Raw genomic sequence first — 13,166 nt, forward strand, 5'->3', positions numbered from 1 at the left:
TTTTTAGTAAAATATTCCATAACATTAAAAATAAGAAACTTCCTCAAAGGACAAAACAAAAGCTACCTGCAAGAGGAAAAGAAGGGAATTAACATTTGACTCTGTGCCAGGCTCTTTCTCTCTTCCAGGCTCTTTATGGACATTTTCTTGTTTAATTCTTAGAATAAACCTAAGAGGTATTATTATCATGGTGCAGCTGACTCATACACAACGTTGTAGTTTATCTTTCCAGGGGCTTTTAAAAATAATCCCTTTATAGCACTTCACTATCTGTCTGAAAGAACATGTTTCTTTACTTAAAAACAAAAAATTCTACTAACATTGTTATGGGGGATGCAAAAATGTCACTCTTTAGGGAGCTAAGAACCAAAGAATCATAGTCTTGCTTGACTGCCTGTACCCCTACTCTCAAAATAAATGAACATCAAAAATCAGAGGGAAATGAGTTTTTCCTTTACTTAAAAATTACAGTATCATCAGTGTACTTAGCAGAAATTTTAATAAAACTGGATCTAAAGAACCAATATCAATATACTCTATCAGCCTGCAATTTTATAATAACTCATCATGGCGTGATCATGTCAAATAAATAGAATAATGGCCACTCACAGATTAGATTACAGATGTTAAATTTAAAATGAGAAATCAAGTATCTAAAGTTCCAAGAATTTCTCCGAAGTGTTTTCATCTTGTCTAACATTACAGTTAATTAATGACAACTTGTGTTTTAATAACACCTATATTCCATGATTCGATATGAGTGTTCTAATCAATGGTTGAAAGTTGTTTGCACATGAAACACTTTGGGGTTTCTGAATAATGTACATGTAATGTGCTATGCTGCAATGTCTCTCCTCTCCAGCGGCCATCCTTTCTCCTTTGAGATATCTTCATCTTTGTCTTTCCTTCACCCAAACAGTGGTGTTCAAATGCTCTTTTTTCTCTCCAAACTCCTTCCTTCAGTTTTTCCTTCTAATCACCCTAATCAATCCTTGACTCTGAATTCTTCCTCTGACCTCCCAAGTACCTGGCTGAGTCCCTCCAGGAAAATACTGAGAGCTCAAAACAGTTGGTTGGGATTTGATCAGTGTTTTTTTCCCCCCAAGTTTATTGCTCAGTGAAAGCCCAGCTATAGCACGAGAAATGTGAGTAGAATATAAATTGTTGCAATTCAATAGGTTAATCAAGGTTATTTAGGGGCTATAGTTGTCACTGTAATAAAATAATAATCACAAAAATAATTTAAATGGTTTATTTAGGTCAAACAACAGTTGTAGGGATCCTGATTATTGATTTTTGAACACAAACATGAAATTAATAAAACAAGCATTTGTATTTCTAGTTTTAAACACTTTAGTTCTACATGTGGAATGCAGGTATTTGAAAGAGATTTTCAACAAGATCAACACAATGCATGAGATAATACATACTGGGTAATGAAACAAACCAGTCTTCACTTCCATCCTTCAATTCATAATTTGGGGTGGGGACTTTTTTGCTTTTTCATTTCATAAATGATTGCTCAACAGAGATTGAAATATACCAAAAGAACAAAATAGTCTTTTTGTACCTAAGGAAGAAGCTACTACTTTTTAAATGGTCACTTCAAGGTAACAGACAATCAAAAAAATTTTTTTATGTGGTTTTCTTTGAAACCTCATCAGTAAATCATTTCTTGCACAGTAGGTTCGGCATTAACCCTGCATTTAGCATAGGTAGTGTTATGGAGAGCTGGCTGCTGCGTACCAACGTCAGTATCAAGTTCTTCATCAGGAATTAGAGACTGTCCCGGATACCAAGCAGGACAACACTGGCAAAAAAACAAAAAGTGAACTGCAGATAACTCAAAACAGGCTACATTTACTCTTAGAAGAATTTAATAAAATGTTCCTAGGTGTTGTTTTAAATGCTAGTTTATAATGAAAGATGATGGAATCTGTTATTTTTAACACTTTATATGTCAAATGGTCTTTACAGAGGCTGTGTCTTAATAAAAAACACATTAGATAACATACATCCTATTAAAGATCAAATATTATACACCTGCTATCTGGTGAAGGCTATTTTTATAGTTATTGTAAAGCTCCCATTTCTCTCTATTCATAAAATTTGTAAACAGGTAGAACTGCCATCACATTAAAACAATACAAAATTGTTTGCTTTGGTAGATGAGGGCTTTTTAATATCTTTATTGATTTCAGAGAAAGGAAGGGAGAAGGAGAGAGAGAGATAGAAATATCAATGATGAGAGAGTCATTGTTGATTGGCTGCCTCCTGCATGCCCCGGACTGTGGATGGAGCTCACAACCCGGGCATGTGCCCTGACCAGGAATCAAACCATGACCTCCTGGATCCTAGGTCAATGCTCAACCACTGAGCCATGCCCATCGGGCTGGTAGATGATTTTTAAAGAAAGATATTTTCTTTAGTTTATTTTTTTAAAAAACACACACACACACAAAACAGGAGTTTTTCTAATCTTATTCAAAGAAGTTTTGCTCTTATGTTAAGTTACTAGTTCAAATGCTCTGAACACTCTCCCATGTAAATGCTTTCTGCAAACTAAGTGTTGTTCAAGCTGTAAATTTCAATAGTTATCATAGAAACCAAACCTCAGTGGGAAAAGCAGTGCACTTTGGAGTCATCATTCAAACAACTATGAGTTCTACCACTTTATCATTCATCCAGTTTTGCAGAAATTCCATTCACTTAACTCCTCTGAAAGTGAACCAGACTTTTACCATATCAAATAATCCAAAGAACACCACAGATATTCAGGGGAAACAGTTCACTAGTGCATCTTCAGCTTGATTCTTTTAAAATTTTAATTTATTGATTTGAGGGAGGGAGGGAGGGAGGGAGGGAGGGAGGGAGGGAGGGAGGGAGGGAGGGAGGGAGGGAGGGAGGGAGGGAGATGCATCAGTCTGTTGATTGATCCACCCATGTAGTCACTGGTTGCTTCTATATGCCCTGACAGGAGATCCAACTTTGGTGTTTGGGGATGATGCTCTAACCAACATTGCTACCCAACCAGGAATTAGCTTGATTTTAAAGTCAATTATTTAAGAGACAATGTGGACTCTGTAGTTCTTAAAGAGACAACTGCCTAACCACTAGTTAAGGCTTTTTCAAGTGAATGAACTTTTAACTTTCCAGTTTGGGTATCAAGAGCTTTAAGCAGGAAAAATGTAAAACATCAGGGTTCAAACTACAACATGGAAAAATAAAGTATACAGCAGGTACCATCTACTTCCTTTGATCTTAAAGGTGTCAATACCATAGTCCAGTGATAGGGTAGAGAGGAGTGACTGAGCCCAGGAAGGAAACTTTACCCAAAAGGGAAAGAGAAAGATCTGTTTGGTGGCAATTTGAAAATAAGTTTCCAAACTGTCTGTAGCCCCTTTGACTTGAAGGAATCACACATAAGAAAGGGCAGAAAATAGTACAGAGCATGCTTGTTTTAATTGCCCATGGGCTTCCACCAAAGTACGACAACTTAAATGCATATTCCAAATTCTTGCTCCAAAGCTGTATTCTTTGTGCACTGAAAAGGAGGAAAGACAACCCCATTAATTGTCCTCTGCAAATAAAGGCACTGTTTTGCAGATGTTCCGCAGATCTGGGCCAGCATTGCTAATGACCTGCCCCCTACCTGTGGCCCTCCCCAAAGTGGCCTACAGGAACTGCCCCACACCTTCAGGAGTGCAAATGCTTGACAGTGGTCAGCACCGAGAAGGTTGCCTTTTTGTGTAGCTGTTGGCCTTCAGGAGCACCCAACGTGAAAGAATTCGTGCTACTTATTTTCCTAGAGGAGCCAGGAGGTCAATAACTACAATTTTAAATCTCACATTTTAGTGAATCTGCAGCATTTTTCTGCGGAGAAAGGACGAGGTCAAGATTCCAGAGCAACCAGAGGTGTTCTTTTACATGCAGCATTAAGGCAGTTAAGCAAAACTGAATGAAAGTTTTGGGATTGTGGGTTTTTATTTCTCTTAACATAAGAGCACCTGCTGTTAGAGCACACACAAGAGCTTTGACAGTTCCATTTTTCATAGGCCCACGTTTAAATGAGATATGCAGAAAACGGGGCTTTGGCCAAGGTGCCTACGTGGTCCCTTCATGGGCCTCAGCATTGTCCTTGAACAGAACATAGTGTCAGTCCACTTACTGGCATTTTTAGGGACTGGAAGGTGCTGTAGAATCCCGACCCCTGCACTATAACTCAAAATGGCATTTCCCAGTCATGGGGACGTCGAGATTTTAAGTTAGGACTGGAGGGTGCGGTGGCGTTTGACGCTTTCATGTGCAAGTTTCCCTCGGAGCCCCAACCCCTGGAAGGCTCGCCAAGTTCTCGCTCCCAAAATGCCCAGGAAGAACTTTGCTTCCGTTTTTAACAATTTTGCGTTCGGCCTCCAAGAACCACATTCTCCCGAGAGGCGCTCAGAGCTGGGAAATAACAAGGGAGTTTAAACCACAAGACAGTTCTGCAGTCTGAGCTTCGCTGCTCTCCGCGGGGGTTCGCATCCGGCCGCCATGTTCACGACTCCAGAGCCGCCCGAAAAGCAACCCCCCTTTTCCCACATGCCTCTCTTGTCTTCCCTGCCGACTCTTCCAAGGCCGCGGCGCTGCAAAGCCGCTTTCAACTCTGCCCCCCACCACCTCCCAGCTAAATCCAACTCGACGGCTGCGGAGTGTGCGCCTGCGCGAGGCGAAAGCTGGGGAGTGGGGAGGGGACAGCGGGTCCCGGGCTGCGGCTTGAAAAGGCCAGAGCGACCGGGAGCGGGGGAGGGGTCGGGGTCCGGGCCCGGGCCGAGCCTCCTCATTCCTCCCAGTGGGTCACAGCTCCAGCCCTGGCCAGGCTCATATGTGCGCGCTAAAATCTCACTTCAAAGTCTCTTCCCCTCGCGTGGACAGCCCCTCGTGCGGGCCGACAACCAGACCCCGAGTTTCGTCTCCCCTTCCAAATCCTAGGACTGTGAAGAGATTGGAAGGCAGTGTGGGAGAGGACACTCATTTAAGAGCCGCGGGAACTAGGAACAGTTTTCGGGTGTACAAGTACCTCCCTCCCTCGCTCCCTCTCACCCCCGCCTTAAGAAAATGAATGGACCACAAAGTTTGTGGCCAACGCTACGCTGTTGCCTTCGGAGCTCACCATTGTTTGGGCTCGTATTGACCCCAGGTCCGGATTAGGCAGCAGCTGATTCCTGCTTTACAGCCCAGGAGGCCTAATGAGGCCGGGAGGCGATGGGTCGCGAAGCGTCCTCGCATCTCCGGCGACCGCCAGCTTATGGCCGCCAACGGCCCTGTAGGTGGAGGTCAAAGGGTCAGCGGGCCCAGACCGCAATAGAATTGACCAGAGGAAATAAGGTCCCCTCTCCCCCTTCCCCGGGTCTGAGATTCGACAGGGACTTCCGAGAACTTGGTGTGTACAAGGAAACTGGGCGCTCCGACTTCCAGAACGCCTGGTCTCATCTCAGGACAAATCCCGACTATAGACTGGAGGGTAGAAAGAGGCCCTTAGACTTTCTTCGTTTGTTGCGGCAGGCGGTGTATTGGGAGAAGAGAGAGCCAGGGGATAAGGAGACAGCAGGGGGCAACAAGGGGGGAGGGGCAAAGAAGTCCTGAACACAACTTTCCTGGGAGGCTTTGTCAGCAGAGGCTGTCCCTGCTGCCTCTCCGACGCTCGAAGCAGCTAAGACTGACTGCCTTGCTTAGCCTGGACCCTGATCTTTAACCTTCCAAACTGGATAAAGCCCAAATTTCTGTCTACCTGGGAATATACACTTCCCCCTTCCCCACCCAACAGTGGAAATCTTAACCTAAACCACCCATTTTGGAAGATAATAGACTTTTAACAAAGGTCTTAGGAGGAGCAAGAACGAAATTATTGCTATATCACTTAGAGCCCAAACAACATTCATGGTTTCCAGCTGATCCATCTTTACGGTTGAAAGGCTTTGTTTGTTGCGGAGTAGGAGGGAGTTGCTTATTCTTTTAAAATATTTTCTAAAAATTTAAGAATGTAAATGTGCACTCCCACAGTCAGATTATAGGAATAAAATCTGTGAAAAGTTTTCTACTAAATTAAGATTTTCTTTGCAAAAAAATGACAAGGGCAGAGGACATAGACTATTTGACAAATATTATCTATATCTAAATTAGAGGACCAAAACTTTCACATCATCTTAATATTGGTTATCATCATTGTTAATTGACATTTCCCCCTATTAGGATGCAATGCTTTGCTGTAAAAATTCTGATAGAATAATTTCAAGCTTAATCAGGAAAGACAAAATTCTTCTTTATGCCTCCTAAGGAGATATTTAATATATGTAACGCGGGGAGGGGGGGGGAGGAGAAGCAAGTTTCTGAGAAAATCTTGCATCCAACCCATCACTCTGCTCCCATTTAAATTGGGGTGAGGGTGGAGAAGGAATTCATGAAGAAAACAGTAAACCGTTGAAGTTCAATCATTATTTCAGAAGAAAAACACTATTTATAATTTAGTTTGAACACATTTTCAGCCAATCTTATGAATATACACTTTCTGAAAATTTTCTGAGCATTTCAAACACTCTTTGAAGTGAAGGAAAAATCCGGAAATAGGAATTTGGTCCAGCACCCTCAATGTCAAGGTCAAGACTGGAATGTCTGGGGTAGGAATGGTATGGTAAACTAACCAGGTTACTTGTTCATCACTTGTGAAGTCATCTCAATCTCTATTCAAGGCATTTAGTCCCTTGCCTTCTCTACTGGTGGAGGAAAGTGAAAAAACAAAAAACAACAACAAAAAAAACCACCTTCTCCACCAACAAAAACTTACATCCAAAGCAATTTGCAATTAGAAACTGTGAATAATTCTCTGTTGACAAACATCAGTAGATAACTTAAAATAGACTGCTTCAACTGTATCCATGGAATCGAAATTTATTTTAATCATCACTTCTGAGCACTTCAAGTTAAGGTTTATTTATTTAAACATTAAAAAATTCAGGCACCAAATACAAAAATGTTATAACATAAATAGGATGTGCCAAGACTTTATTTCTTCAAAAATAACAATAAACAAAATTCTAGAATTCAAAATGATTATGTATAATATCAAATTGACTGCCACCAAAAAACCTAGAGCATTGTCCCTTCAAGGGAAGGGGGGTATTTAAGCCTATTCATTACGTTTCTAAATTCCTTATCTCCACCATTCTATTTACTGATTTACAAGCTGATTATTCATGCAGAGATTGGGCTCTCAATATTAAACAGCACCCTAAGTTAGTAAAAAAAGTCTTAATACTCTACCCACTCCAACCTCCCAAAATAGTAAGCAGTTTCTTTTTCATATAACAACTGTAAAAAGCTGTTTGTCCAAATGAGTTGCTTCGCTGAAGATTAAATGGATTGTTAATATTTTATTACAAAGCAAACAACCATTTTTCATTGTTATTGATTTTAATGGAAACAATGCTCTTAACATCTTTGCCTACAAACCATGAACTTTAAAAATACATATTTTGCAAATGTATTTTCTTCTCACAATATCATTTCAGAACTGCTGCAGTTATTACACCGCTATAAAAATGTTATGAATAACTGAAAATTATGAATTGAACTATATACAGCAAAACAAATCAGCCTTTGCCTTCCAAAATTGTAAATGGACTATGGTGTTTTTTTTAAGAAGCACTTTAACCATAAGTAAGCACAGCTCAATTGGTCTTACTCATCACCACTGTTTCAGACATAGGCTTACTTTTGAAAATATATAGATAGCTAAATAGACTTGATAGGCAGATTAGATAAGTCATAGATAAAAACATATATAAGTATATGGGTGATCACGCAATAGAATAGATGGACATGCATCCTGCCACGATGTTCATTTTTATGTAAGGTAATAAAAAACTAAGGGACATAAAACTCATTAGGTTACCTTGTGTTTATATATGTAGGGCAGGGATGATTAAATCCAGCTTCTCAGTCTTTAAGTATAAGATTGAGATGTCATGGCTACTAACTGAATTGATCAGTAATATTTGATCTGCATGCCGAAAATCGGGGATAAACACATTTAAACTAGCAGTTAAAGAACCATCTAAGCTAGAGATAAAGAAAGGGTGATCTTACCAGATGGAAAATGACACTGTAAGGAATCCATACCGCAGTAGAAAAATAATTTAACAATTAAAAAAGGGATCTGAGTAATAAATACCAACAAACAAGATTCATTTGCTTGTGTCTCCTCTCTTTAGGAGGCTGTTACAAAACAAGAGAAATGAGTCAGTGGTTCAAAAATTGTAAATTTTGTTCTTTCAAAACAATAAAATTTAATGCTAAAGCAGTTATAATCAAAATCTGTACAGAATTTGTTAGAAAACACTTATCCATTAAATATTGTTCAGTTCCCGGCACTTGTAGCAATAATTAAATTACAACGATAAATATGGCATCAATGGATATGTATTTACAAAAAAAAAAAATTATTACAAAACGCAACTGTATACTAAATGTCACAATCTCTGTAAAGTAACATCACATCCCCAGCCTGAAAAAAATACTGAACAACAGTTTTGACCCCCTTAGACAAAAATACATTCACAAGAGTAATGCTTTGAGGATAAGTTCAAGACATAACAGGACTTTGGCACGGTTTAAGACTGTGAGAGTTTAAACAATCACCACTAAGGCGAAGAATTTCCATCAGTTTAACATCACCACCACAGAGCTTTCTGTAACTTCCTCTCAAAAAACAGGACAAGTGTTAAAATGAACTGAAGGAGTTTAGGAATGGGGTATGCAGAGAGCAAGAGAAAGGGGAGAGAAAGCAGTGAAAATATTTTTAAAATTCTTCAAATGCCAAAACATATTTCCTAATCCTGAGAAAAGGGCACAACTACTTTTGGATCTTACCCAGAAACATTCCTGGACAATTACAATTAACAAGATGTAGCCGTATGTATGGCCTCTTGCCTTAAAACTCCAATTCCATTTAATTGGCCTCAGTTTTCTTTTTAAAATGCATTTTTTCCATTCTATGGTTAACAGGGTTTTGTATGTGTTTGTCCTCAGACGTACCATTCGTTAAAATTGGGAGGAAGTCCAGGGTTGTGGCTGGTGCTAGTTTGAACTGCAGAAGGGGTTTTAGTGGTATCTTTACTGTTTGCAGAAGCTATAGCGGGTGGAGTGGAAGATTCATAGCCTGAACTGGCAGCAGGGGAGGAATCTGACCCTTGAGATTCATGAACCTAAAATTAACATGTATATATTATAATGAATATAGTTCCAACTGGCATTGTGCAAGCAAATACAAGAGCAGAATTTGAGCACTTTAAGAGCAAGACCGACCAGTGACCCACTTTAAAGAGAAACGCTGCTGATTTTGTCTGCTTGTTTTTAATTTCCATATTACCAATGTCTAGAAAACTCGGAGATGTTCACCAACAAAATAGTTTCAGTCGTATTATTGGAATACGAAAAGGAATAAAGCACTGTATTATTCATGCTCCTTCAAAAATGTTTTCTGAGCGGATAGAGTGGGATAAGCACATGGTCTTTGGGGACCTATAAAATACTTCTGGCCCAGTTTTCACCAAGTCCAGTTTGGCTTGGGAAAGCAGGTACAGAGAAACGGTGGCACCGGCGCCCTAGGTGCTGCGAGGTCTCAGACAACTTCGTGGGAATCAGACCTCGCTTCTTGGCCCTATTGTTTTATGGGAAGCCAAAACCGGAGAATGAACCACCCACCCCCGGGTTCCGCGCGGGCACTCTTGTTTCCCACTGCGGGCTGAGCTGGGAAGAGGGGGCCACGGCAACGTCAAGCCCTTGCGAGCTCCGTTAGAGCTTCCCAGTAAAAATCCGATTGTTCCCTCCGCTCCCTCCTCCTCCCCACAGCGCTCTCCCCCGCCCCCCTCCGGGTTCCCAAAATGGGTTCAAGGTGTCACCGCTGGAGCAAATCGGATTTAAGGTGGAGGATACAGGATTGGTAGCACGGGCGCTTCCGTTCCGCCGCCCGGTATCAGGCCTAGTGTTTATAAACCGCCGACCGCTAATAAAGAGGTAATTACCTTCATGTGCTTGCGCAGAGAGCTCGGGTGCGTGTAGGACTTGTCGCACACTTTGCAGATATAGGGCTTGTCCGAGGTGTGCACGTGCATGTGCTTCTTGCGGTCGCTGCTGTTGGCAAAGCGCCTGTCACAGCCTTCAAATTCACATTTAAAAGGTTTCTCACCTGCAAAAGGCAAAAACGCAAAGGGGGGGAAATTTGGTCAGGGCGGGGAGCTTCCTAGAGCAAAGCAGCGGGAGCCCGGGAGCCCGGCGATCTTCCAGGAGAGGGAGCGCCAACTGGGGGCGGCTGTAGCATCTCTTTTCCCTGGAGAAAAATGGAGAGTGCTGGTTAAGTCTACTGGTTTGGGAGTGGTGGGCGGGGTGGGGAGGGCTGGCCCAAAACCTGCGGGTCCCTTTGTTCTCGCGCAGGAACCTAAAGCCCCGGGCTCGTCCAAAGTTTCCTCTAAGTTGTGGTTCCACCCTACCCGGCCCAGGGCTCCCAACGCGGCCAAATTCTGCCACTACCTAGGCGATGTAACCAATCCCGGGCGGCACAATGGAGCGGGGACGGGACAATCCCGTTCAGTTCCTTCTTTGTACCTGTTAATTTGCCTCTTTCAAAAGCAGCGATTTTGCTAAGCCCAGTATTTAAAAGCTTGGTTCGTCGTACTTAACGTTCAAAAAGAAAACTATATAAATCCAGGGACTCCAGTTTACAAGGTGTTCGGAGCAAGCCACGAAACTGTGATGCCTTTTCTACGTTAGCTTTCCTCCTCCCGTAGGACTGAATTGAACCTGCAACTCCAAATAAAAATAGTTTAACAAAAGTATCAGCCATTTAATTAGTAGATGTGCCAATCACGGATAAAAAGGGGTAAAAAAAGAGCGGAAGTAACCGAAAGTTAGCTTTCATTAGCATTTCTATGGTTGCCTTTCCCGAATGTGTGCCGAAAGCTAAATCGCTTGTAAGCAATACGCTCTCAACACATTCGGAGTCCCTTCATAGTAACCCAGAAAGGCAGACAAAAAAGAGGCGGCTCTAGTTTGTTCCTGGGCGCGAGAAGGTTCCAATTAGTTCCAGAGACCACAGAGCGGTCTGCCCAGGAAGTTAGAAGTGGGCAAAAGCGCCGCGGGGCGGGAAAGGCTAGAGGTGGAGGGACACTGACAGCGCTTCCTTTCCCAAAGGCCCTGGAGGGGCACCGCCCCTCTCTTTGGCCCTCACCCCTCTTGCTAAATGTCGGATCCACGGCGCAGTGCCGCGGTGAATCCCGCACCCGCCTGCCTTTCCCCTTACCTGTGTGGGTCCTCTTGTGGATCTTGAGGTTCTCGGAGCGGGCAAAGATTTTTCCGCAGCCAGGGAAGGGGCATGGGAAGGGCTTCTCGCCTGTGTGCACTCGAATGTGATTGACCAGTTTGTACTTCGCCTTGAAGGACTTGCCTTCGCGGGGGCACTCCTCCCAGTAGCAGACGTGGTTGTTCTGCTCCGGGCCCCCAACATGCTCCATGGTGACATGTGTCACCAGCTCGTGCATGGTGCTGAAGGTCCGGTCGCAGCTTTTCTTGGGCCGGCTTAGCTGAGCCTCGTCGATCCACTTACACGACAGCTCCTGCTTGATGGGCTGCCGCATATAACGGAAGAAGGCGCCAGGCCCGTGGTGGGCCGCTACGTTCACGCCCATGTTCATGTTCATGGGGCTGTAGTTAGGAAACTGCGCGCCGGCCGTGTAGGGGTCGGTGCGCGGGCTGGCTACAGTGCGGTACGGGTCTGCACGGCCAAACAGCTCCCCGCGCAGCCCCAGGTGAACCTGGTTGTTGTCGACGTGCCCTGTAGGCGACGGGTGCCCGGTGCTCTGCTCATGTAGCCCGGGAAAAAGCAGGTAGCTTGGTGGCTCGGGAATGCCAGCCGGAGCGTGCAGACTGCTCGCGGAACCGGCGAAGAGCGCGTGCTGCCCGCCACCTGAGGCAGCCTCGCCTAGCCCGGAGCTGCGCTGTCGGAACAGAAAGTCGCGCGTGGAATTGAAGGCGGCGGAGGCGGCACCTCCGTAGCTGGGCACCTGGCTGGTGTGGTGATGGTGGTGATGGTGGTGGTGGTGGTGATGGCCCAGGGCGTTTGCGTAACCTGAACCCTGTGGCGTGAACGCGGAGCTCTGGCCAGAAGATAGATCGTGAGCCGCGGCGGGGCTCAGCTTAAAGGCAGCTGCAGCGGCGGCGGCGTGGGGCGAGTCCCCGAAGGGACTCAGTCCCATGCCCGGAGCTTCACGGTTGGGCATCTCGTGGTGGCGCGGCGCGCCGAAGCTGCCCACTCCCAGCCCGGGGAACTGTGGGCCTCCGTCCAGGAGCATCGTCATGAAGGGGGGCGTTCTGGGCACAAGCGATCCGGCTGCAATGAGCGAGGGTGCGGGCGAAGGAGATCTCCGAAGTGCTGAAGTCGGAGAGGGGTGGCGGCGGTTGGACCCTGCCGGGAGACCCCCAAGGCAGTACCAGGGGCTGCAACTTTCCGTCGCTGCGAGAGTCTCCTGCAGAGGGATAGGAGGGAGGAGGGAAGTAGAAGGAGCTGGAGTGAGGAGGAGGGGGGAAGAAGGAGGGGAGGGGAAGGGAGGAGAAAGATTCTGGAACTAGATCTGGTTTAACAAACTAACAGTGTCGCACAAAGAAAAATAAGCAAAATAACAAGTGGAGGGCGGAGTTTGCCAGTCCAGTCCCAAGCACCCCTCCTTTCCCGGAGAGCACAGCCGTGGGGCCAGTAGGCTGCTTCCACACCGGCCTCCGGGCTGGGCTGCGGTAAATAGCGGACGGGCGGCGGACAGGAGGAAGGCTGGGTCCGTGCGGCTAGCTGCGCGAGTCCCAGCGTCTTCGCCTCCAGTGTAATGTCCTTGGACTGATAAAGTCAATCACTCACTCCTTTCACATAAACCGAACGGGAGACCGCGCGGCGCGCGCCAATAGGGAGCCAGCTGGCCAGCAGTCACCTGACTCCCGGCCCTGAAGCCCATTGGCCGCCACCAAACTGATTGGCAGAGCGGAGTGGGGAACATGGCAGCCTCCCCCGAGCGACCTCTGATTGGGTCTTTGCCGGGCGCCTGGCAGGTGAGGCTGCTGAGGCTGGGCGCGCGCGAGCGGACTTG

At 44.9% G+C, this 13,166-nt stretch overlaps 1 protein-coding gene across 3 annotated transcripts; it reads right to left on the reverse strand.

The window, feature by feature from the left end:
* Window positions 1–1,238: 1,238 nt before the first annotated feature.
* On the reverse strand, window positions 1,239–12,920 carry ZIC3 (Zic family member 3). 3 transcript variants are annotated; one of them, XM_081126715.1, is made up of 3 exons: window positions 11,336–12,483; window positions 10,062–10,225; window positions 1,239–1,810 (listed from the first exon to the last, which is right to left on the reverse strand). In XM_081126715.1, the coding sequence occupies exons 1-3, from the start codon at window positions 12,387–12,389 to the stop codon at window positions 1,661–1,663; spliced, it is 1,368 nt and encodes a 455-aa protein (XP_080982841.1). In that variant the 5' UTR covers window positions 12,390–12,483; the 3' UTR covers window positions 1,239–1,660. The 3 variants fall into 3 exon arrangements, with proteins under 3 accessions (XP_080982841.1, XP_080982840.1, XP_080982842.1); XM_081126714.1 differs by lacking the exon at window positions 1,239–1,810 and adding an exon at window positions 6,954–9,242 and having other exon boundaries at window positions 11,336–12,920; XM_081126716.1 differs by lacking the exon at window positions 1,239–1,810 and adding an exon at window positions 9,251–9,697.
* Window positions 12,921–13,166: the final 246 nt, after the last annotated feature.

This window comes from Miniopterus schreibersii (genome assembly GCF_964146895.1).
Source record: "Miniopterus schreibersii genome assembly, chromosome: X".
In the NCBI taxonomy this organism is placed as follows: Eukaryota; Metazoa; Chordata; class Mammalia; order Chiroptera; family Miniopteridae; genus Miniopterus; species Miniopterus schreibersii.

Bases quoted from the DNA above. Each gene is read 5' to 3' on its own strand.
- ZIC3 (XM_081126714.1), bottom strand. From the start codon at position 12,389: ATGACGATGCTCCTGGACGGAGGCCCACAGTTCCCCGGGCTGGGAGTG. The intron at 10,226-11,335 runs GTAAGGGGAAAG...TGCCTTTTGCAG, and splicing joins CCACAAGAGGACCCACACAG to GTGAGAAACCTTTTAAATGT. The intron at 9,243-10,061 runs GTAATTACCTCT...TGTTAATTTTAG, and splicing joins CTCTGCGCAAGCACATGAAG to GTTCATGAATCTCAAGGGTC.